Source organism: Tachypleus tridentatus, chromosome 9 (assembly GCF_004210375.1).
Source record: "Tachypleus tridentatus isolate NWPU-2018 chromosome 9, ASM421037v1, whole genome shotgun sequence".
NCBI classification, from domain to species: Eukaryota; Metazoa; Arthropoda; class Merostomata; order Xiphosura; family Limulidae; genus Tachypleus; species Tachypleus tridentatus.
In genome coordinates, this window is record NC_134833.1 from 10,353,403 (window position 1) to 10,379,236 (window position 25,834).

General features: G+C 35.0%; 2 protein-coding genes across 4 annotated transcripts in view; one reads left to right on the plus strand and one right to left on the minus strand.

Moving 5' to 3' along the window:
- Positions 1-117: 117 nt before the first annotated feature.
- Positions 118-25,834, minus strand: part of LOC143224744 (uncharacterized) — a 65,560-nt gene continuing 39,843 nt past the window's right edge. For 2 of the 3 annotated variants that reach the window (XM_076453007.1, XM_076453008.1), the window contains exons 3-10: positions 25,293-25,400; positions 13,553-13,641; positions 10,615-10,685; positions 7,945-8,022; positions 6,462-6,575; positions 5,583-5,621; positions 3,804-3,908; positions 121-541 (exon numbers count right to left, since the gene is read on the minus strand). In XM_076453007.1, the coding sequence (XP_076309122.1) occupies positions 494-541; positions 3,804-3,908; positions 5,583-5,621; positions 6,462-6,575; positions 7,945-8,022; positions 10,615-10,685; positions 13,553-13,641; positions 25,293-25,400 (652 nt within the window). In that variant the 3' untranslated portion in view covers positions 121-493. Of the gene's footprint in view, positions 542-3,803; positions 3,909-5,582; positions 5,622-6,461; positions 6,576-7,944; positions 8,023-10,614; positions 10,686-13,552; positions 13,642-25,292; positions 25,401-25,834 lie in introns of all 3 variants that reach the window. The other variant, XM_076453009.1, reaches the window with a different exon arrangement.
- The window catches only part of LOC143226924 (uncharacterized), a 36,101-nt gene continuing 20,894 nt past the window's right edge, over positions 10,628-25,834 (plus strand). The window contains exon 1 of the mRNA XM_076458485.1: positions 10,628-10,757. The gene's annotated coding sequence lies outside the window, so the exon portion shown is untranslated. The remainder of the gene's footprint in view (positions 10,758-25,834) is intronic.

A 25,834-nucleotide genomic window follows, 5' to 3' on the forward strand; every position in this document is an offset into this window, starting at 1 on the left:
GACGTGATTTTTAAACAAACAGTCTAAATAGTTAATGATTTAAGTTTCCATTCATTAAGTAGTATTATGTAAAAAAACCTTTTTAAGAGTTATTGTATTCTATAAAAACAATATTTGTAAAAGATATTAATAATTTAATAAAGCCATATCAGTAGTTGTTTTAATAGTTTCTGAATCATAAAATTTATACTTGAATTTTATTATTATGTGTTAATCTAATGTATACAATTAAAATGCAGCATTGCCGTAATTATGAATTAGCAAATAAGGTTTTCAACATATCTTTCATGATAATAAAACCTTATTTTGCAGTTTTCAGTTTGTTTTTCTCATTATATTCGATGATTCGCTGCATATCAAAATATTTTATATTCTCTGTCGATATGAACAAGAATTTGAAGATGTTGACTGTGGATAAGTTGACTGAATATTCATCGGAACGTTTTGTCGATTTGCTGTTGCTGTTATTGGAAGATTTGTAGACAATCTGGTGTCAGTTATTTCTTCCTGCTGATTGAATGAAGATCCTCGATTTATCGGGCTGATAAAGACAAGTAGTTTTAGTGACCAGAAACTAAAATCATGTATCAATTAAACAATCACTCTCCGTTGCTTCCAGTCTAAACGATCAAACATGCTATAAGTCATGTAAATTAAACACTGAGAAAAACAAATACTAAAGAGATAAGTCTTTATAAAAAGTTGTTAACATTAACAGATAAGTTAGGGCTCGAACCAGCAGACTAAACAAGACTTTATAAATAAAATAAACAATGTTTTACAAAATAAAAGAAATATAGTTCAGTATTAGAAGGAATTGAAACATAATATAATTATACAGGGTGTTCGGAAAGTCACTGTGCACTTATATATTTATTAACAGACATGTTTCAATATAGAATACAGGAGGTAAATATGAATGACAATTATAAACAATGTTGAAAGTGACCCCTGTTGGCATCAATGCAGGCCTGGATCCTTCTTATTTTGTTTCCAAACACTGCTATCAGTTTCTGGCTTGAAATAGACTGAATAAAATATGATTACAAAACTGCACAGTGACTTTCCGAACACCCTGTATTTATAAAATACAAATGAGAATTCATAGCAAGAGTAAGAACAACGTGGATTACCAGGATATTCCGTTTTGTTTGTTTTTTTAGATTTTAAAAATGTTACTTCTCTCCTAAAGTTACCAAAAACATAGTTGCTACACGTTAAAACCAGTATATAACTCACAAAATGTATGTATATTATTTACACAAAACGTATGTATATTATTTACACAAAATGTATGTATATTATTTACACAAAATGTATGTATATTATTTACACAAAATGTATGTATATTATTTTCACAAAATGTATGTATATTATTTTCACAAAATGTATGTATATTATTCACACACAATGTATGTATATTATTTACACACAATGTATGTATATTATTCACACACAATGTATGTATATTATTCACACACAATGTATGTATGTTATTTACACACAATGAATGTATGTTATTTACACACAATGTATGTATGTTATTTACACAAAATGTATGTGTATTATTTACACAAAATGTATGTGTGTATTGTTTATTGTATTGTTGTTTACACAAATGTATGTATGTTATTTTTACACAAAATGTATGTATTTATTTACACAAGTGTAATTATTTTAAATGTATGTTATTTTACAAATGTGGTGTGTATATTATTGCGCATGTTTTATTTACACAAAATGTATGTTTGTGTGTTATTTACACAAAAATATGTATGTATGTGTTATTTTATTTTTTTAACAAAATGTGTGTGTATTATTTTACATAAAAAAATGTATGTATGTTATTTACACAATGTATGTGTATTGATGTATTTTTTATATGTATATTATTTACAAAAAATGTATGTATTTATTTACACACAAAATGTATGTATGTATTATTTGTGTGTATAAAATGTGTATATATTATTTACACACATGTATGTTATTCAATACATGTGATGTATGTATATTATTTTCAAAATGTATGTGTGTGTATGTGTATATTATTTATTAATATGTGTGTGTATTTTTTTACACGTACGTGTGTATTGTATATTATTTATATTACACACAAATGTATGTATATTATTTTACACAACATGTATGTGTATATTATTTTACACACATGTATGTATGTATATTATTTACACACATGTATGTATATTATTATTTATATTAACACAATGTATGTATTTTACACATTTATATTATACAAAAAATGTATGTATATTATTTATTATTTTCACAAAATGTATGTATATTATTTACACAAAATGTATGTATATTATTTACACAAAATGTATGTATGTTATTTACACACAATGTATGTATATTACTTACACAAAATGTATGTGTATTATTTACACACAATGTATGTATATTATTTATCTATCAATATCGACAATGAGAATCAATGGATATTTCCCAACCCCCAGATTTTAAAGTTTATGGCACGCATGTCTTTACGTGATACATAAGTATCTAGTACATATCTTACCAACGAGACAAAGGTAAGTACATAATTTATTCTCAATACGGCTGGTATGGGTATTAAAACTTTATTTGGCCCGGCATGGCCAAACGTGTTAAGGCGGGCGACTCGTAATCTGAGGGTTGCGGGTTGGCATCCCTGTCGCGCCAAACTCGCCCTTTCAGCCGTGGGGGCGTTATAATGTGACGGTCAATCACACTATTCGCTGGTAAAAGAGTACCCCAAGAGTTGACGGTGGGTGGTGATGACTAGCTGCTTTCCCTCTCGTCTTACACTGCTAAATTAGGAACGGCTAGCACAGATAGCCCTCGAGTAGCTTTGTGCGAAATTCCAAAAAAACAAACAAAACAAAACAAACTGCACTTTATTTAACTTAACACCCTTACCAGCCGTATTGAGAATAAATTATTGCTTCTAATAGGTTTCTCGTCATCACAGGGGAATAAGAACAGTTATCATTGAGATGCATATTAGCATAATATTGCCTCAAGGCATGTACAGCTATTCAAAAACCGCTGCTTAGAATAGTAAACCATATCAGTAGGCTGAAGTGGGCATCGCTCTTTAAACAGTACGATGATGCAAAAAGCTGTAGTATAGTCAAACAATAAGGTGAGTAAAACTGGAGAACAATACTATTTAATATTAAGTATTTAACAACAATCAATAACAGTTGTTTGTTATTTATGTGCGTTAATTGCGTGTTTTTATGATTACTTCTAATACTTTCTATAATTATAGAAGATACAAATAAAACATTTTTTTCTCAAACTAGTAACTGCATTGCAACATTACTTATTTAAATACAGGATCTCTAAAGTAACGTAAAATAATTTACTCTTGGACATCGAAAGTTGTAAGCCCACTTGTCTTAGGCCTAACTCCTTGAACGTAGTTGGTTCTTAGGACTAACACCTTGAACGTGTGTAAACAGTACAAAGTGTGCTGAATATAAAAGGAAACATGTTAACTCCGTTACCTCAGTCGATATCTACAAATGTTAGTTTGTGTTTTCTCTCTTAAAACAACTTTACGTGTAAGGCAATAAACTGAAACTAAAAGTTGGCTGCGAGTTAAAAACAAAAAACTATTCATTTTGATATTCAGAATGTAAAAAATGTACACAGAATGTCGATGGAAAGCATACCTGAACGTAGCAAAAGTTTCGCGGACTCAACAAAATAACAATAAAACGCAGATTTATTCGAAATAAGAGAAATCAATAATTTCGGGTTTAAAAGAAAAATATTTCAAATTAAACACCTACCGGCAAGATTGTAAACCAGCAAGTAAGATCTTCTGATACCGTCATTACAGCCGCAGCGTTATCAAACTCTCCGCAGTAATTGGGGGCGCTGAATATTGTTACAAGCTGAAAATAAAATAAACTTACTGAACCTGAATAATATTAATTACATATGTTTTGTTGTTTTTAATTTTGAAATAACGAATTAGTTTCTTCCGAATGCTATTTGGCCCGACATGGCCAAGCGTGTTAAGGCGTTCGACTCGTAATCCGAGGGTCGCGGGTTCCAATCCCGGTTGCACCAAACATGCTCGCCCTTTCAGCCGTGGGGGCGTTATAATGTGACAGTCAATTCCACTATTCGTTGGTAAAAGAGTAGCCCAAGAGTTGGCGGTGGGTGGTGATGACTAGATACCTTCCCTCTAGTCTTACACTGCTAAATTAGGGACGGCTAGCACAGATAGCCCTCGAGCAGCATTGCGCAAAATTCAAAAAACAAACAAACCGAATGCTATTCATAATCCATTTAAAAGTTATATATATATTTATATAAGCGATTCTGGGACATACAGTTGCTGCTATGTTATGTGTTTAAAATCTTCCCCTCAAGTGGCATAGCGGTATGTCTGCGGATTCACATCACAAGAAACCAGGTTTCGAAACCCGTGGTGGGTAGAGCGCAGATAACCAATTGTGTAAATTTGTGCTTACTATAAACAAACTATATTAAAACTATAAACGCCCGAGCATAAGGTCCAGTGGGCAGCGTGCCGAACAATGAAACCAAAGGTTCACGGTTCGCTTCTTGTTGCTGCGAAATCGGTCTTTGCACTTTGGAGCCGTAGGTGCGTTATAAGAATGACTGTCAAATTATTTATTTCGGTTACAATAGCCCCCAAGCGGTGGCAGTGGACGCAATTGAATAATGTGCCTTCTATAGTCTATCAGTTCCTAGAGAAACTTATGCTTAGATAACTCTTGGGTAGCTTCTCGCGGTTGTTCCTGACAAATAGACAATGGAAAATAACAAAACAACGCCTTTAGTAATTTGGAATCTTTGTAAGTCACAAAAAAATCACTAACAATAGGATAGGTAGAGATGACGTGTAGAAAACACAGAATAAAATTCAGATCAAAATTGTATCTTAGTAACCTACACAACTTATAATTTCTTGTTCCAACTGGTAGGCCGTAAGAAACATGCTTTCTTATGCTCCTCGGGTGGATTAGCGGTAAATCTTAGGGATTATAACGCTAAAAATAGGGGTTAGATGCCCGCGGTGTGCAAAGCATGGATAGCTAATTGTGTACTTAAGAATAAACGAAAAACTTTTGAATAGAATAAGAATTGGTAAAATATATGGCAGATGTTGCAACTGGGAGATGCATTCACGTCTTTTTTTGTCTTTTTCGTCTCTTTTGCAACTAATGTTCTCAAGATGTGTAGGTTTGAGAAAAGAGAACCTTTGTATTCAAGTAGTGAAAACATGTAATCATTGTTCGGTTCACTTTTTTTAGAAAAAGAAGTTAACAATGGCATGTTGTACAGGACAAGTAAGTCTAATTTCTTCACACCTAAAGTTAACCTGTTGGGTTTCATGGTCCTTTACTTTCAATAACATTTTCAACTTCTATATTCAAATTTACAGGGAAGAAACTGTTTCAATAATTAGTATTAGCGTCATATCAACATAAAAGAGTTTTACCCAAGTATGACGTTATTTTATCCAATATGACTGAACGAATCAAAGCGCTGAAAAGATACAAATAGTAACAAAACAATTATATTAATAATTTTACCTGTCGTTTCTGAAAGAACTGGTATCCATCTTCTACAACCTAAAATGAAGATTTATCACTGAATATTTTTTTCAAACACTATACCAATATAAAGAGAAATTTGACAAAAAAAAATGTATATTTTAATCATTACAATAGATGTGTCGTGTAATTTAAAAATAGGTATATATAAGTGTATTGTTGTATTTTAAAGACAGTATGGGTGTTAAAACTTTTATTAAAATATAGAACAACGTTTCGACCTTCTTAGGTTAACCTGAAGATGACCTGAGGTTTAAACGTTGTTCTTTATTTTAATTAAAATTTTAATACCCATACTGTCTTTAGAATACCTTTTTACTACAAAAGGGTTTCTTTTCATCACGAAAGTCTTATACTAAAAATACCAGCAATGAAAAAACTTCTTGCAAAAACTGCATGAAGATATAACAAAAAAACATAGTTAATAACTGTTTATTAATACTGGCATTCAGAAGAAAGAACGTTAAAACTTCTCCAAAAGTTAAAACAAACTAGTATTTTTTTCTTAAAGTGGGATGGTAAAACATAAGAAACATACTTTGGATGCCTTGTCATTCTTTTTGATAAAGTTGGTAGAAATTGTCAATATGTCTTTGTTAAAATTAACTTTTTAAACGAGAGTAGGTAATAAGTAGGCCCAGCAGTCGTGAATTCTGGATATACGTTTTCTTGAATGAGATACCATACCTTATAAAGTTTATAACAACATCCAAAATAACCATACACTAACATTCAGGGTGAATAATTTCCTTTCTTAACTAATATCTTTGTTTTACTATTTAGTAGCAATATAAATATGGTAATAACAATAACAAAGGTCTTCGTATAGAAGAAGGAACTTGTATTCACATTACTTACCTGATGAGCCCGAACGATCAAACTGAGGTCATGTTTTTGTAGAAAAGCCCGAACTACGTCCCCACCAAACGTATACGATACACCTCTATCATTTTCTCCCCATCCTGTTATGTCCTGTAAGTAATTTGGTAATGTATCATTGTGACGTATCTAAATCACTGTATCTATCTATATCATTACGCTTTGAAAAATATGAGTTTTGCTTTAATTAAAATTTTTGTTTCCGTCACACTTTTTTAACACTCGTTTTTTTAATTAAAAACCTTATAAATATAATTTTTTTTCCTTGAATTAGTGAAGTTGTCTGAACATACTTTAATATTACGTTCCGTAGTTCTTCGAACAAACAAAGAAAACGCACACCTTCCACTTTGAAACAGAAACTTTAAGTCTCCTTCATCTGTTCGCGTTAGATATTTTTTCTTCCCGCCTTTATTGAAATAGGCTTAAACAAAATTTGAGTAGGCTTAGCTAGAAATTAGTACACAAAATCTGAAGATCTGTGATGTGTTAAAAGTGTTTCTGAAATTACGAATTGTACTTTTTTTTTTTCTTAAGATACTCATATTAATGGATACTTTGATAAATTATCTGGCGATTGAGATGTTATCCGTGGATCGACACGCGAATAATGTGCTTAGCAAATGTCAAAGTTAAATAGCATTGAAGAATTAAACAAAGGTCTTAATTTAAAATCATTTGTGTTGGTATCTGATTTATTTCGAAAGAAGCAAGGCATGTTTGATTATCCACAACGTATTTACTTGAGATTTTTGGGAGTTTGACGTCGTAATAAACCCTACAAACTGTATGCACTAATGGCCATAATAACCACCATGCATTTAAGGTCACGATAAACATTTGTCTATAAGTATATTTTGATTTTTCTTTAACTGATTCAAAGTCTTTTTAATTAATTTACTGCACCGAGTTTTAAAAATTGACAGTTAACAATTTCTTCCTGTGACGTCACTGAAGATTATCTTATTAGCTTTCCTATCATTTTGCCATCTCATCAGTTCCGTTCTTGCTTTGTGGAGACCCGGCATGGCCGAGCGTGTTAAGGCTTGCAACTCGTAATCTAAGGGGCGCGGGTTCGCATCCCCGTCGCGCCAAACATGCTCGCCCTTTCAGCCGTGGGGGCGTTATAATGTGACAGTCAATCCCACTATTCGTTGGTAAAAGAGTAGCCAAAGAATTGGTGGTGGGTGGTGATGACTAGCTGCCTTCCCTCTAGTCTTACACTGCTAAATTAGGGACGGCTAGCACAGATAGCCCTCGAGTAGCTATGTGCGAAATTAAAATAAACAAAACTTTCGTTGTGGAAGGACTCATCTTGTTGTTGTTTATTGCAAGTTTATCGGCTTTTTTTTCTTCTGCGTACAACAATTTCTACATGCAGTCTTAAAATTAAAAAATATTTGATAACTAAAATTGGTTTAGTTAATTATTTACATTCTCTGCAATAAGATGTCGCACCTACCTCATCCGGGTCTGACCACAGTAAATCACAAACAAGGCCGTGGTCAGGAACGTCGATTGGACGGGGTATGTGTTGGAGCTGTAAATAAATTAATGACAATTACTAAATAAAATATCGTTATGTATTTATTGTAAGTTGGTAAACTAGGCACTTGATATGCAAATTAACTTTTTATCAAAAACTTTTTTTAAGAAACAATACAGTATTGTAATTTAACTTAAGAATCAGTTATGATTTAAAGAAGAGTCTTCAGACAACTGGCGAAGTTCCATAAATTGAATTTTATACATACCGAAGGGCTGTTGTTAGAATATTTAAATGCTTCATTAAAATTACTTCTTAGTTGGAAGCAACTTAGAATTATTCACAAATTTAATTTTGAAATTTAGTTCAGTGTGTAAACTTAATTTTCGATAAGTGTTTCGTGCCATAATGATTGTTTTGCATGTTAAATTGTTTTCTTTGAAAATGGCTAAATTTACAACTATATACGCTGCTGGCTAAAATCTTAAGGCCAATGAACATAAAGAAAAAATATGCATTTTGCGTTGTTAGACTCAACCACATATTTGAGTAGAGCTTCGAAAGATGAAAATAAGAAAAGGGAAAATAAAAATAAAAAACATTCTTAGCATTTAATAGGGAAAATGTGAACACTATGAAATTAGCCTAAATACTAGTTGGTCAAAAGTTTAGGACATACCAAAAAGAAGTCCTAATCAGGGTAGGAAATGCCCAACAAGAGGTCTCGGTAGTGAGTTGCATGGCCGTCATTGCGAATAACTTCAAACATTCGCTTTGACGTGGTCAATATAAGCGTTTGCAGAAGGCTGGCTGGAATGTTATTCCAAGTGGTGAAGATGGAATTGACGTCAATTTCTATAGACTTCCCTTGTCATCCAACCCCAAACATTTTCAATGGGGTTCAGTTCGGGCAAACACTCTGGATCAAGTCAATAAGGATGCTCTCTCCAACATGCTAGTGTAGCCAGCTGCTGTTTGACGCCTCTGTATAACCTGAAGCTCCATTGTTCCATGGAAAGAGAAAGCACCCCAGATCATGATAGAACTTCCTCCATTGTGTCGCGCAGAAAATGTCTCCGGTGGGATATCCTTATCGTGCCAGTAACACTGGAAGCCATCTGGACCAACCAGGTTACATTTTTTTCTCATCAGACAACAAAACCTTCTTCCACTTTTCAACGTCCCATGTTTGGTGCTTCTCAGCAAAGTTTAACCGAGCTGTTTCGTGGTGTCAAAGACGGCGTGGCCTTTAAAGACGTTTACGGTTTTTAAAGCCTTTCTCTCGTAGATGCCGTCTTATTGTTCTTGAGCTACATTCTGCGTCTGTAAGGGCCTTAATCTGGTTCGACGATCGGCTGGTGTCTTGCCGGACAACCCGTATACTCCTCCTGCTCAACGTCTACGAAATTTTCTTGGGTCAACCACTGGAAATTCTCGTTCCGTATCCCTCAGGGTCTTTTAAGAAATTTTCAACAACACTTTTAATACGCCCAATCTTACCAGCGATGACACGTTGAGAAAGACTTTGCTTTTGCAGCTCGACAATTTTGCCACGTCCAAACTCTCAACTTTGCCATGTTTTTACCTAATGTAACACAGGAGATGTCTTGTTTGTTTGTTTTTGAATTTCGCACAAAGCTACTCGAGGGCTATCTGTGCTAGCCGTCCCTAATTTAGCAATGTAAGACTAGAGGGAAGGCAGCTAGTCATCACCACCCACCGCCAACTCTTGGGCTACTCTTTTACCAACGAAAAGTGGGATTGATCACACATTATAACGCTCCCACGGCTGGGAGGGCGAGCATGTTTGACGCGACGCGGGCACGAACCCGCGACCCTCGGATTACGAGTCGCGCGCCTTACGCGCTTGGCCATGCCGGGCCTCAGGAGATGTCATTGGGAGATGTTGACAACGCTAATGCTTGAACACAAATTACTAAATTTTGTTACGTGTTTACCGATTAACGCTTCGTTTCAGTATGCTCTTAAACTTTTGACCAGCTGGTATTTAGGTTAATTTCATAGTGTTCACATTTTCTCTATTAAATGCTAAAACAGTTTTTATTTTTATTTTCCCTTTTCTTATTTTCATCTTTCGAAGCTCTACTCAAATAAGTGGTTGAGTCTAACAACGCAAAATGCATATCTTTTCTTTACGGTCATTGGCCTTACGATTTTGGCCACCAACGTATGTAGTTTCAGTTAGAAAATATTAAGCAATTGTTATATCTGTACAATACCAGTTTTACTTTATACTAACACTTTTAATGCATGTATATTTTAATACTACAATACAAAATAAATAGAGTAAAAAATAAAAAATAAATTGTGGTTTGAGTAGCGAAAACATTAATGTTATAAAAATAATTGATATGTAATGATAATGTAAACCATCATACCTGTCTTACTAAAACTAACATATATTATTTTTATGTTTTTTTTCCTTACCAAAAATTGGTATCATTTCTGTTGTCTAACTTATCGCTACTGAGGTAAACTATATTACTGAAGATCAGCATAATATCCAATAATGTTTAATGTGATTAATAATTCATATTAATCTGTAGTTTTTAAATGCGTTTAAATTACTAAAGTTTTAAGCCATTTTTATAATTAATATTTTAAATAACAGATGGCAGGACCAACCTGTTCAAGATGTAATAAATCCGGTGATAAGCCACCATGCATACAGAATATCGTACCCTCTACTAAGGCAGCTAAAGGATTTCGTAGAAATAAACATCAGTCTTAACACATAACAGCCTAAAACACGAACCTCAGATGTCACAGTATGACAGTTTAATTTCATGTTGTGTTCAAATGTCAATGAATCAAAGCCAATATATGTATATATACAAATTAAAAATATTCATAGTGAAATGAATTTTGTTTTTCATTACCAGTCTTTGTCATCACCATTAACTCATAGGGCTGCTAATTAAAATAATTTTAGTTTTCAATCTCATTATGAACTTTTTTAATTTGTATTAATTTCATTATTGTTATATGGTTCTTATTTGACTGCCTATTTACAAACAAGGTATGTTATAGACTTAGAACTATGAATATGTATATGTTATATAGTTAATTTGTCAATGTAATATAGCAATAATAGTATTATTCTCAGAAATTAAATATGAAATAGACGTTATAAAACAGATTTGTTCCTGCATTTGGAAACTCAGCACAAACACACAACTGGATAAGTTGAAGAGTACGCATCGTATTTTGTTTTAAAACTGAGGTAGCCATTATATATTTATCAATATATAAGTAACAAACAATTTAGTGAAATGGTTAGATTGCCATTCAAATTATCCTCCGCTAGGGCGGATTTACAAAGGTAAAATCAGGGGTTTGATTCTCCTCGGTGAACACAGCAGTTAACCCGACGTGGCTTTGCTGTAGAATACACACACCATTTAACATTCTCAGTTTTTATGTAGTCCACAGAGTCTAAGTAATATTTAACTGAGACTTTGTGTGGGCCAAGTCATGTGTGCGGGTGTTACAAATGTATGATCAGCAGCGTATTGTTCAATATTAGTGTACCCAATGTTAGTTTCTGGACATTTAATGTCATTGATATATAAACTAAAAATATTGGACTAAGAACAGTAGCCTCCCAGGTGGCAGAGTGGCATGTCTGCGGACTCACACTGCAAGAAACTGTGTTTCAATATTCATGATGGGCTGAGCACAGATAGCCCATTGTGTAGCTTCGTGACAAATCTTTGTGTTTCTTCATTTCATTTTCTCTGTTTTAATAAAATTATTTGTCTATCATATAAATGAATATGGTATGTTAACATAATAAACAATTATGCCATGTTTTGTCAAAGGCTTTATCAAGATCCAACATATAGCATTACTAGGGTTTATGTTATAGGCTTCCTCATTGGCAAAACAAATAGAACCAAAACTTCTAATCGTAAAATATTACCCTATTGTAAAATAGTCATTAAAATAGTATTCTAATCTTAATTAAAAGATTATGATGAGGTTCTATTCTATTCTAGTTTTCGATAGACAAAGTTTGGATTTTATTCTATATGAAAACTTACTCTACAATGTGATACATCCACTTTTATCTCTATCTTCTTTGGTTCCATGTTTTCGAGTTCAGTAGCCAATTTCACATAGTTTTGTTTTTTTTTAATTTAGTGACAATTTTCTTCCCTAAAACATGTACTACCTATATTTCCTCAGGGTTCCCCAAAGTGTTCTGTTTCAAGAATAAGTAAAAGAAAAATTAGGAGGAAAAATATTTTTATTTCTTGTGTTTGAAGTTCGTGTGTTATTCTGTGTTGAAGCACACACAGTGCATAATTATTATCGCGATTCATAGCATGCGTACGTTTTATTGACTTCACGACAGTAGATTTACAACGATAGGGGTCTCTTATGCGATGTCATTTTAGTGTCTGCTAACTAACTGACAGAAAACACACTACTGTATAATGGTGCAAATGGTTGACACAAGTGATCCCTCCAGGCGCCTTTCGGTCCTCTTTTGGGGCAATAGATATAAACTATATACGTGCAATTACAGTAAAAATAATTAACAGTAAAGTACGAAAGAAAATAATAGTGACCTACAATACCATAACTATATAACCCGTTATATATTTATATTCTTAATACAATAACGATAATACCGGTTATATATTTATATTTTTAATACAATAACGATATAACTCGTTTTATATTTATATTATTGATACAATAACGATATTACCCGTTTTATATTTATATTATTGATACAATAACGATATTACCCGTTTTATATTTATATTATTGATACAATAACGATATAACCCGTTTTATATTTATATTATTGATACAATAACGATATTACCCGTTTTATATTTATATTATTGATACAATAACGATATAACCCGTTTTATATTTATATTATTGATACAATAACGATATAACCCGTTTTATATTTATATTATTGATACAATAACGATATTACCCGTTTTATATTTATATTATTGATACAATAACGATATAACCTGTTTTATATATATATATTAATCAATACAATAACCATATAACCTGTTATATATATATTAATCAATACAATAACAATATAACCTGTTATATATATATTAATCAATACATTAACAATATAACCTGTTTTATATCTATATATTAATCAATACAATAACAATATAACCTGTTTTATATCTATATATTAATCAATACAATAACAATATAACCTGTTTTATATATATTAATCAATACAATAACAGTATTACCTGTGTTACATTTATGTTCTTTAATACCATAACGAAATTTGTATTGTATTAGATTTTCTATAATTCATGTGATGTTCTATTATATTTCACGGTGTTCGTATGTTACAACTGTTTACTAAGACATATTAATCACTTTTAAATTTTCACACTTTTCGTAGGCCTATTATATTCACACAAAAATTAGTTTTACAATCGTAAATCTCAAATACAACAGTTGGTTTATTTTTCACTTATTTAACTTGTCGATGAAATAGATAAATAAAAAGTAATTATCTGTTGGAGGTGAAAACAATTCAGTTATACAAAACAGCGACACCTACCTATTGGTAGGCAGTTGAAGCAATCGGTGAAGGTCTTCCACACTTTTATACTATATCTTTTCTTACATTCATCATAGAATCCATAAATCCTGATAAGAATATATTTAAAGAAACACGAAATTACAGGTTTTATTCTTTCATAATTTTATTTTTGTGAAATGAAAAACTGTGTTACTCTGTTATCAAAATTATGATAACCGATATAAATGAAATATATTTTATAAATCTATCTGTCTACTTAAAAACGGAACAAAGTTCAGTCCTTTAGAATATTAATATTGATATAGACAATAAAAATATATCAAGAATAAATACATAGATTCGGGAAAACCTTGAACAACCTAATCTGACTTAAGGATATGTAATGAAGACAAGCGATGCATATCCTAACTTTATTTTTATTGGGTCATTTATAAGAATATTTCCTGTCATCTATTTAAGTTAATAACACCCCTCTAAGGAAAAAAACAAGCTCTTTTGTCTAACACACATTTTTCAATTTTCTTAAAAAACTTTTCTTATACGGGAGATATTTTGACCGAACCCAAGAAAAGACAATGAAAATTAGTACTTGGTAAGACAGTCGTTACGTATGTACCAGCCGACGACGAATGTTCAGTTACACTTTTTATAATACATTATTGTTAGGCCTGTTATTTTTTTCAACCAATGCAATTTTAATCTCGCCCCTCAAGGATTTACAATAATTAAACGAACGTTTAATAGTAGTATGTCAGCCACACTATATCTGTAATATCCATTTCACTAAATTCAGAGATCTTTAGACCAGCTGGGATACAACACACAGTGTTTGGAACACTATATAAGCAGTTTGACCACAACAGTTGTTACGGTGTGTACGTCATGTACAAGACATTAGGCCTATTATATTTTTAAACACTACCTTCATAATCTAGTCATTTAGATATTTTCAAGGAGTTTAAAATAATTTAACTGTCATGATTCGTCTACTGCTTTGCTTTTCAAATATCTAGATGATAGCTTTATATTTTCATTACAAGGAGAAATAGTGAACGATGTTGTAATATGTAGTCTTATGATTGAAAAAACAATGATTTCACATCATCTCGCTACAAGAACTGAATTATCGAACCATAAGTGTGGCTTGATTGCTACTACCATAGATTTAAACGGAAAGTTCGGTTTTCATTTAGTGCTAGATAGTAGTTTCTACTTTCAGTTTTTGTGGCAGTATTTTACTCAGTGCGTTCGAATTCCCGTCGTCAAACATGCTCGTATTTTTAGTCGTAGGATGTTATAATGTGACCCTCAATCCTTATGGCCAAGTATTTGAGACGCTCGATTCGTAATCTGAGGGTCGCAGTTTCGAATTCCCGTCACACTAAACATGCTCGCCTTTTTAGCCGTGTAGGCGTTATAATGTTACAACCAATCCCACTATTTGTTGGTAAAAAAGTAGTCCAAGAGTTGGCGGTGGGCGGTGATGACTTGCTGCCCTCCCTCTAGTTTTACATTGCTAAATTAAGGACGGTTAGCGCAGATAGCCCTCCTGCGGCTTTGCGTGAAATTAAAACAAAACCGCTGTTCATTTATTGTGGAACATTTCTCTGAACTTTGATACGTGTTTGTAAAATAATATTATGTTTTTGGTTCTTATGACATGTTTCATTATCTTTCTGGTTCTTATGACATGTTTCATTATCTTTCTGGTTCTTATGACATGTTTCATTATCTTTCTGGTTCTTATGACATGTTTCATTATCTTTCTGGTTCTCATGATATGTTTCATTATCTTTCTGGTTCTCATGATATGTTTCATTATCTTTCTGGTTCTCATGATATGTTTCATTATGTTTCTGGTTCTCATGATATGTTTCATTATGTTTCTGGTTCTTATGATATGTTTCATTATGTTTCTGGTTCTTATGATATGTTTCATTATGTTTCTGGTTCTTGTGATATGTTTCATTATGTTTATGGTTCTCATGATATGTTTCATTATGTTTCTGGTTCTTATGATATGTTTCATTATCTTTCTGGTTCTTATGATATGTTTCATTATGTTTGGTTTTCATGATATGTTTCATTATCTTTCTGGTTCTTATGATATGTTTCTAAAGTGTTTTTTTTTTGTTCGTTCTTTCTCATTTTCTGAATAATGACATTTACTGTTTTTACAGATCCTTTATGTTGACAGATTTGTCGTGAAATAGACAAAACCTTATTTTAATGGTTGTCTGTTTTTTAATATAGCAGGAATTCATCTTAAGGCTTTTATTATATTTTCCATTTATCTTTATTAGGTATATTAAGCATCTCTGTTAAGAGTTACTCACCTGTTTTCTTAATCAAGTGCTATCTAAACACAAATATCACTCTCTCTGAAGCCTCAGCACTTTTCTGTTTATAACATTTTTCTTGTTATTTATCTAAACAAGACTTGCCAAGAATGACCATTAGATCTTCTAAAAATTAATGCAATACCAGACGTGAGAACGTTAGTCTTGTTGTTTCTTTGTGGTGTTCATTAGCTGCATTGATCTGTCATAAGTGATCTGTAGTGTTCATTAGCTGTATTAATCTATCATAACTGATGCTCCTCGGTGTGGATTCCTGAACGTGAGGGGACCTCCCAGGGAAGGTTCTGTTCTTTCAGTTTACGTCCTCTGGGATCGAAATATACACCCATTTGTTTGCTGTGTGGTGACCCGTGAAGGAGACGAGAGGATCCTGGTGGTTGAGGGGTCTAACCGTAACACACCACTTTGGCCTTGAATTCCTGTAGACGGACGGCCTAAGGATGGCTCCCCTAGGGTCAATCGGCTGGTCCACTTGGGCTAGGATCAACCAAGTACCAGTGTTGGATGTTCTCAACAGGTGTTGTGGACATTGTATCTGATGCTGGTTTTTGGGTATAGTGCTCACGAAACATTGGCATTGCTGCAGGGTCCTTGTTTGGCATTGTCGTGCGTCCCCTCGTTGGGTTCCGTGGTGGGTGGGGTCAGTGGGCACCGAAATATTCCTTTTTTTATTATTGATCCTCCAAATAAAAACTTAAATAAAATAATGAAAACTGTTCACAGGTAAACTTTCACGTCTTGAATATTCTGAGTAGCAATTTTCAACATCTGTAACACCTGCACCTCGTTTTCTTATACTACATTCTCTTTCAGACAAACCTTTAGGGCAGATGTCTCCCTTTTTCATTCAGAAGGGACTACGGGGATTTACTGGCTCTCCAAAGTTAGTAAAGAAGCTTCACTCTGGTGACATGTTGGTGGAAGCATCTACATCTCAACACAATGAACTCTTGTTACATTCAAAGGTGATTTGGGATATACTTATTGAGGTTACCCTCATGCTACTTTGAATACGTTACGAGGAGTTATCGTTGAGAGGGATTTGAAAAACATCGCCGAGTCGGAGATTCTCACTGGTTTCTCAAGTGAGACGTATCTTCACTCGCAAAGATGGAATTATAATGCCGACCAATGTCCTCATTCTGACATTTACATCACCACGTCCACCTGCCATCATCAAGGCAAGTTATCTTAATTGCAAGGTACGGTCATACATTCCAGTCTTTTGAACTTCATGGTTAAAAAGGCTGATGAATCAACGTCAACAGCCATCTCTGTCCCTAACATACATTCCAGCAAACTCCAAGATCCACATCCTTTGGTTCCAGGTTCAGGCATTTCCTAGGTTACATCTTCTCCCACCCCAAGATGCAAAACGATCATTTGTTCACGTCCTCAGTTGCTGGAATCCTCTTCCAACAACAAAGACCTGCCCATTCGACCCAGGGCAGAATCCATGGAGGTCAACAGACCTCCCTCAAATAAAGACAGTAAAGAAAAAAAGATGTGGTCGTAAACAGAAGGGTTCTCCAGCCAATTCGCCTACACATCATTAAAAATGTCCACCTTGATATAATGGAACTGTCGAGGTTTACGTTCTAATGTGGATGACATCAAAACACTTATTGCTTCCTACATTCCTGTATGTCTTTCCTTACAGGAAACATTTCTGAAACCTGCCGATACAGTCAACTTTCGACGGTTTTATTTGTACAAAAATGACAGGTTGTGTGATGGACAATTGCATGGAGGGGCGGCAGTGTTGGTTGATCAGCATGTGTCCACTCTGTCTTTTCCACTCGACACACCCTTGGAGGCCGTAGCCATCCGTGTTTCCTTGGGTCATACCATCACTGTTTTCTCTACCTGTCGCCTGGAGAGACATATGATCAATCAGACCTTGATACTTTCATTGAACGGTTGCCGTCTCCATTTAATCCTGGGAGACTTTAATGGACATCATCCCCTCTGGGGAAGTGCTGTTATTGATAGGATGGGTCGCTCTGTAGAGTGTACGCTCTCTGATCACAACCTTTCTCTTTTCAATACTGGTTCTTCTACTTATTTTCATGCACCTAGTCAGTCCTTTACTGTTATTAATCTCCCAGTTTGCTCCCCTTCACTATTCTCCCACGTTTCATGGAGGATTGATAATAATCCGCGAGGCAGTGATCATTTTCATTTAATTTTGAGAAAGACTGGCCATGGTCGATGCTGTCCGATCCGCGTGCACCAGTGGCAGCTGGATCAAGTAATTTGGCCTTCTTTCACTGCTCTCGCAGAAGTTGATCCTGCCATCGTCTGTAAGCCATCAATAGACGACTGTGTGGCAGTAGTAACTGACTATTATACAGGCAGCTACTCAATGTATTTATGAAAGCTCGACACTTTTTCCACGATATCCTCGTCCGTGGTGGAATCCTGCTTGCCACATGGCACGGAAGGCTCAAAAACGGGCTTTTCGTAGGTATCCCACACTCTCGCAACTCATCACTTTTTAGCAGGCTTGTGCACATGCTCGGTGGGTAAGACGTCAAATTCAGAAGGACTCTTGGATTAAGTTCACAACCGGCATATCTTCTATCTCCAGTTCCAAATCATATGGGACAAGATTCGAAAGGTCAGTGAGCAATATAATTCTGTCCTCCTCTCGATCTTACTCTCTGATGGTCAGGAAGTAGCTGATACTCTGAGTGAAAACTTTTGCCAGGTATCTAGCAGTTCTGCTTCTTCCTCTACCGTCTTAGCCATCAAGACTCGGGCAGAGCGATCACCTTTCGAGCTGATTGTCTCTATGACTATAATCACCCCTTTACACTGGTGGAACTCAAACTGGCCCATCATCGGTCTGGCAGTATATCGGTTGGACCTAATGATGTACACTATGACATGCTGCGCCATCTATCTCTTGCTTCTCTTGCCATCCTTCTGATTGTTTTTAACCGGATCTGGCAGGAGAATATTTTTCTGATGCCTGGCGCCAGGCTATTGTCTTACCTTTCTCTAAGCCTGGGAAGGATCCTAAAATACCTTCGAACTACCATCCAATTGCTTTGAAGAGCTGTTTCTATAAGACCTTAGAGAGGATGGTTAATGCTCGTCTTGTTTGGTTCCTCGAATCAAACAACCTCCTCTCACCCACCCAGTGTGGGTTCCGATGACAGCGCTCCACCATGGACCACCCGATTCAACTTGAAACGTCAATCAGAGAAACCTTTCTCAAAGGACAACATCTTGTATCATATTCTTTGACATTGAGAAGGCTTATAATACAACATGGAGGTATGGCATTTTGCGAGACCTCTATTTATATAGCTTACATGGCCATTTGCCTATATTTATTTTAAAAAAGTTTAATGGGCAGGCGATTCCAAGTTTGTGTGGGTTCGACACTTTCCCATTCTTTTCTACAGGAACTTAAAGTCCCTCACGACTGTGTTTTGAATGTTACACTTTCCAGTATAAAGATTAATGCCATCACTGAACATCTCCCTCTTACTGTTGCAAACTTTCACATCTCATGTCAGTCGTCGAACATGAAGTATATTGAGCTGCAGCTGCAGACTGCCCTCAATTGTTTACTGAAGTGGACCACAGCAAATGGTTTTAACTTCTCTCTCTCTCTAAAACTGTTTGCACACCAACGAGGTATTCATCCTGATTCTGAACTCAGTATCGGTGAAGTTGTGCTGCCTGTGGTCCCTGAGACAAAGTTCTTGTGGCTTATATTTGACTGTAAGCTGACCTTTGTACCACACATTAAGCAGCTACAGGTCAAATATACAAGAGAACTGAAGATCCTCTGTGTCCTCTCTTTTACCAACTGAGATCGATATTCTATGCTAAAGATATATCGTGCTGTTATTCAATCAAAAGTACACTATGGATCACTGGTTTGTGGATATGCTAGGACCTCGGCCTTGAAGATGCTGGATCCTGTTCATCATCATGGACTTCGGCTCTGCTAAGGGGCTTTCTGCACTTCCCCAGTTCAGAGCTTATACACAGAGTCTCGTAAACCTTCTCTGCACCTCCGCCGTTTGCGATTGTCTTTACTGTATACTTCGAAACTTCGTTCCTTACCAAAGCATCCCACCTGGGGTTGTGTTTTCCTTCCTCGGTGAGCCATACTTTTTCAGATCAGATGGTTTGCCATTGCTCCTTTTGGCCTTCGTATCCAGGTGCAGTTGGATGAATTGGGTCTGTCCTTGGATAACATTGCTGTATCCACTGGTCAGCCCATCCCACCATGGCTTATTACAATCCCCAAATGTGACCTATCTTTAAGTCACCTGAGAAATGCAGACACTCCTGATTGGAAATGCTGTTTGTTATTTGCTGAACATCTTTCGAAACATCCTTCAATTCCTATTTATACAGATGGTTCGAAATCAGGTGACTGTATGGGCTCTGCAATGGTTTGTTGTGGTTTGGTGGTTGCGCGCAGAATCCCCTCTAAAGCTTTGTGTTCACTGCTAAACTGTACACCATTTCTCTTGTCCTGCATCACATAGAAGCTAAGCAGTACTCAAACTGCACTATTTATACTGACTCGCTTAGTTCACTACTGGCTCTGGAATCGCTTCACGTTAGTTCACACCCTGTTCTCTCCAATATTCAAAGCCAACTGGCCCATTTTTCTTTAATATTTAATTCTGCCCAGTTTTCTTGGATGCCAGGTCACGTTGGTATTTGCGGGAACGGGCTCGCCGATACCGCAGCTAAATCTATCTGCTCTGGCACTATCACTGCAGTGCCTGTTCCATACATGGACTATGGTCCTGTATTCAAGGCTCGGCTCTGTGCCAGTTGGTAGTCGGCTTGGAGTGAGCAATGTGACAACAAACTTTTTCCAAATAAAACCATATATTGGACTTTGGCCATATTGCTTCAGTAAGGATCAGAAAGAGGAAGTTGTTCTAATTAGACCACACATTGGTTACAGTTTTTTTACCGTTTTCTTTTATCTGGAACTGATGCACCAGTGTGTTGACTGTGTAACATTCAGGTTACATTTTACTATCTTGTCGTTGTTACGACTCTCAACGACGGCACCCCTTTAAACATGTTTTATCCCAAGGTTTATCCATAACGTTAGAGAGTGTTATTGGTGATTGGATGCCAGGTCACGTTGGTATTTGCGGGAACGGGCTCGCCGATACCGCAGCTAAATCTATCTGCTCTGGCACTATCACTGCAGTGCCTGTTCCATACATGGACTATGGTCCTGTATTCAAGGCTCGGCTCTGTGCCAGTTGGTAGTCGGCTTGGAGTGAGCAATGTGACAACAAACTTTTTCCAAATAAAACCATATATTGGACTTTGGCCATATTGCTTCAGTAAGGATCAGAAAGAGGAAGTTGTTCTAACTAGACCACACATTGGTTACAGTTTTTTTACCGTTTTCTTTTATCTGGAACTGATGCACCAGTGTGTTGACTGTGTAACATTCAGGTTACATTTTACTATCTTGTCGTTGTTACGACTCTCAACGACGGCACCCCTTTAAACATGTTTTATCCCAAGGTTTATCCATAACGTTAGAGAGTGTTATTGGTGATGGTGACACTGTCCACCTTGGTAAAGTTTTTAGTTTTTAAAGGCCATTTATCTTTTTAATGCCATATAAAAGTTTTGTTTTAATTTATACATTAGACCTTTTTTTTAATGTGATTCTCTTTTAAGAATCAAAGTACATTTAGTTCGATTTCAAATTAGAAAATGGCCGTAACATAAAATAACTCGAAACCAGGACTGGAAAGGACAACTTCAGGTGACCAACGCTGATGAACTACCCGTTAGTTATCCTGGCGACTTATGATCATTACAATTATGCTACAGAAAGTCCTTTACGATTTGTATTACTGTAGTTTCTCTCTCTCTGCTGTAAACTAAATATAAACATTGGACTTAATGTTATTTATGTTTTTAATTCAAAAATTAAACTTTGTTTTGTTTTACCTTAATTTCCTTTTATGAATCTTAATAATTTTACTTTAATTTTAACTTTTTACTTATGTTTAATGGAGATAGCCCAGCTGTTTTGCACCATAAAACACCAAACGAACACCACAGATCAGTTATGGTTGGTTGGATGGTTGATGAGGTTTGTTAATCTTGTATGTTATTTCTAGTATCTTGTATTTTATCACTGACATTCTCTGACTATAAAATTGGTACCTTGTAGTGTATCACTGACATTCTCTGACTATAAAATTCGTACCTTGTAGTGTATCACTGACATTCTCTGACTATAAAATTCGTACCTTGTAGTGTATCACTGACATTCTCTGAGTATAAAATTTGTACCTTGTAGTGTATCACTGACATTATCTGACTATATTATTGGTACCTTGTAGTGTATCACTGACATTATCTGTCTATGTCATTGCTATCTTGTAGTGTATCACTGACATTCTCTGTCTATGTTATTGCTATCTTGTAGTGTATCACCGACATTCTCTGTCTATATTATTGCTATATTGTAGTGTATCACTGACATTCTCTGTCTATATTAGTGTTATCTTGTAGTGTATCACTGACATTCTCTGTCTATATTATTGTTATCTTGTGATGTATCACTGACATTTGTTACCTATGTTTGTATCTAGTTACTTCCTTTCACCCCACTTTTAACTGTTCTTTGTTTATAATTAATGTAAGATTGTTGCTTCAGTTGTATATTAGGTTTGCTCAGCGCTGTAAATTTTCTGTTAACCATATATAAGTTATTTTACAACATCAGATAGCCCATGCCAGGTAGTCCACGAAGATCGATTTATTGACTTACTGTAAAGGTACAGGAAACACATGATTGTTTTTCTTATTATAGCTCCACCTTCAGCGTTACCCAACCGTAAAATTCATACACGTGAAATAAAAATGCTACCGATAATTTCAGATAATAGCGTGTGGTTTTTAAACTAACCTTTCGTCACCGTGGATCTGTTGACATAAAAATATTTACACCGTAATCTGCGGTTTCTCTAGGGACCATTATCAATTAGTTGTGTTTCAAATTAAATTATCAATTTTCTGTATTTTCTCTTTACTTGCTACTATCGTATCGTGAAAATCACAGACTTTAGGTGGCGTTGTGCTTGTGGTTTTGTCGTAAGGTTTAAGTATATTTTAATGGAATATCTATTATTTATTATTATTATTCTTAATGGTTTGGTTTCCCAAAGTGTGTTGTGCGAATGAAATATCAACCCGAAGCTGTATCTCAGTAGTTTCACTCACGAGTTATAAGAACGAGAACAACGCTAAGCCTTTTAATTTCTCTTTACTAATCTAAAGTATTCAAAAATCAGTTTCGCTGAGCCCTGAAATAATGTTGTGTGTACTTTAAATAAAGTAAAAAAACACAGATTAACATTTCTTCGTATCAGTTTGTTTTTAGTATTGTGGGCCATAAGAATTTTCGCTAAGTTATTGGAAAGGGTGACCGTTTTATCACCATAGAAACAGTGTAACATAAGTACGAACTAATACTTTGTTCTATCTGGTAAAGCTAAGGTGTGAATTGTGGTCAACATTGTTCAGTTCTATATACATTAAGGAACTTTGTATACTTTTACTCTCTTTTTAACTTTAAAATTTGAAGATTTTTCGCAGACCATTCATAAAGATTATCATGAGTTTATCTTGCCACATTGATATAGATTATATGTTTTCTTAAAACTGAAGAGTTTTAGTGTGTAGTGTTAACAACAGTGCCTGAGTAACTACTACTCGGAAACGTAAAAGCCCGGCTTGGCCAGGTGATTAAGGCGCTCAACTCGTAATCCGAGGGTCGCGGGTTCGAATCCCCGTCACACCAAACATACTCGCTCATTCAACGGTGGGGGCGTCATAATGTTACGGTCAATCCCACTATTCGTTAGTAAAAGAGTAGCCTAAGAGTTGGCGGTGGGTGTGATGACTAGTTGCATTCCCTCTAGTCTTGCACTGCTAATTTAGGGACGGCTAGCGCAGATAGCCGTCATGTATTTCAAAAACCAAACCAGAAACATAAATAAATATTTTTTTTCTTGTTAACCCATCACTCCTTTGTTTTAAAAGCTCAAACCTGCACAACGGGCCACTTGGGCCGAGTCTCACCAGAGGAACCGAACCCTAAATCCTTAAAATATCAACCTTTAGGCTTGCAGCTGAGCCACTTGATTGATGCAAGGAATGCGTAGCAGTCTTGTCAGTCATGCCTACTATTTGTCTGTGTTCTTTACTGAATTAATTTAAGCCCTCAGGGGCAGAACAGTTTGTCTAGATATTTTCCACGCTAGAATTCTGGTTTCAATACCCGAGGTAGTCAGAGCACAGCTAGCCCATTGTGTTATTTTGTGCTTGACTTCAAACAAAGAGTAAGCTTATGACACATTTAATTATCTCAAGTCCCAATTAGATAATGTTTCTACATACCAAACGAATTATTGCACGTCTTCCACCAAAAAGTGTGAAGAAAAATTACACTTAGTTGTGTTTTCTTCCTGGTATAAAGTGTACTTTAGAAGCAAATTAAGTTCTATTTACTACCTCTTAAAAACTATAATTAAAAAATCAAACAGTTGTAGTTTTTACCTGACAAAAATTGTAATTAAAAATGAAAAGTCGGATGTGTGCTCCCCGCTAGTACAGCGGTATGTTTACGGATTTACAACGCTAAAATCAGGGGTTCGATTCCCCTCGGTGGGCTCAGCAGAGAACCCGATGTGGCTTTGTTATAAGAAAAACACACACATAGTTGTGTGTAAATATAAGTAATAATTTGATTTGATTTTATATTCCAAACTCCTAATGTTCATTTTAATGAGGAATATATATATATAAAATTGTCAAACACTTATGTGTAAAATAATTATAACTCCTTTTATAATGTCGAGCTTATGCAAAGAACAAAATATGAATGAAGGACAGTAAATTTTCCTTCGCTCTTACTTTGATTACGCGATTTTCAACTAAAAAACTAACTTATCGTAACATTTCAGGAACACCATGTCTGCAGATGGCAATAGTGACAAGGTAAACCATAGCTAACCAAGCTCACAAGAGCAACCTTTGTTCGTGCCTACAATTAACATTAAATGTGCATCACGTTTACTACTGACGGCTGTATGAATGTTTCTGAAAAGTTCAGACCAATTAAGGCGGCTCTCATAGGGCATATTTAAAACATGGGCTGTGGATCATAATTTTATTTCAGTGTCGTTTAATTTGAGTTTTACTTTATTACGTTTGAAATGTTTTTAAAGCTATGTCGAAATATAATTTTTGTTGTTTTAATTCGTCGTTTAAACGTCGTGTCAGTCCGATTGAAAATCTGTAGTGGGCCAGTTAAGTGTAATGTGTCTATTCTTTCTTATAACGAAGCCTAAAGTTTTATTAAATAGAATACTTACCTGTTGATGCTGGCACATTCATGGTTTCCTCTTAACAGAAAAAAGTTGTTAGGGTACTTGATTTTGTAGGCCAGTAATAGGCATATGGTCTCCAAGGACTGGCGCCCCCTACACATTAAAAGAGAATTTCAGAAAATGAGTGAAGCGATGATTCTCGTTACTGACGTTGGTGATTTTCGCTTCGTTTGGAAATTTTATAACTTTTGTCAAGACTTTTCCTTACAACATAATTTTCGGACAAGACTTCGATAACGTACGAAAAAATTTACAATGGAAGATATTCTTTTAGGAAGTTTGTTTGTTTTTAAACTGAAACACCCTTATATAGTAGTTCCAGAAACACGCTGTAGGTGGCTTATCTATGGCAGTCAGTGAATACAAAGGCGAGAACCCTATCCAGTCAGCGGAAACACGTTTTCCGATCATCCCAGCTCTTTGATATACGATTTATATTACAAATATTGTGATTTTTATAAATTTGCTTAAAACAAGGTGTGAGGTTTTAATATTGTATATTTGTGTTCTCTAAGTTGTATTTGTTA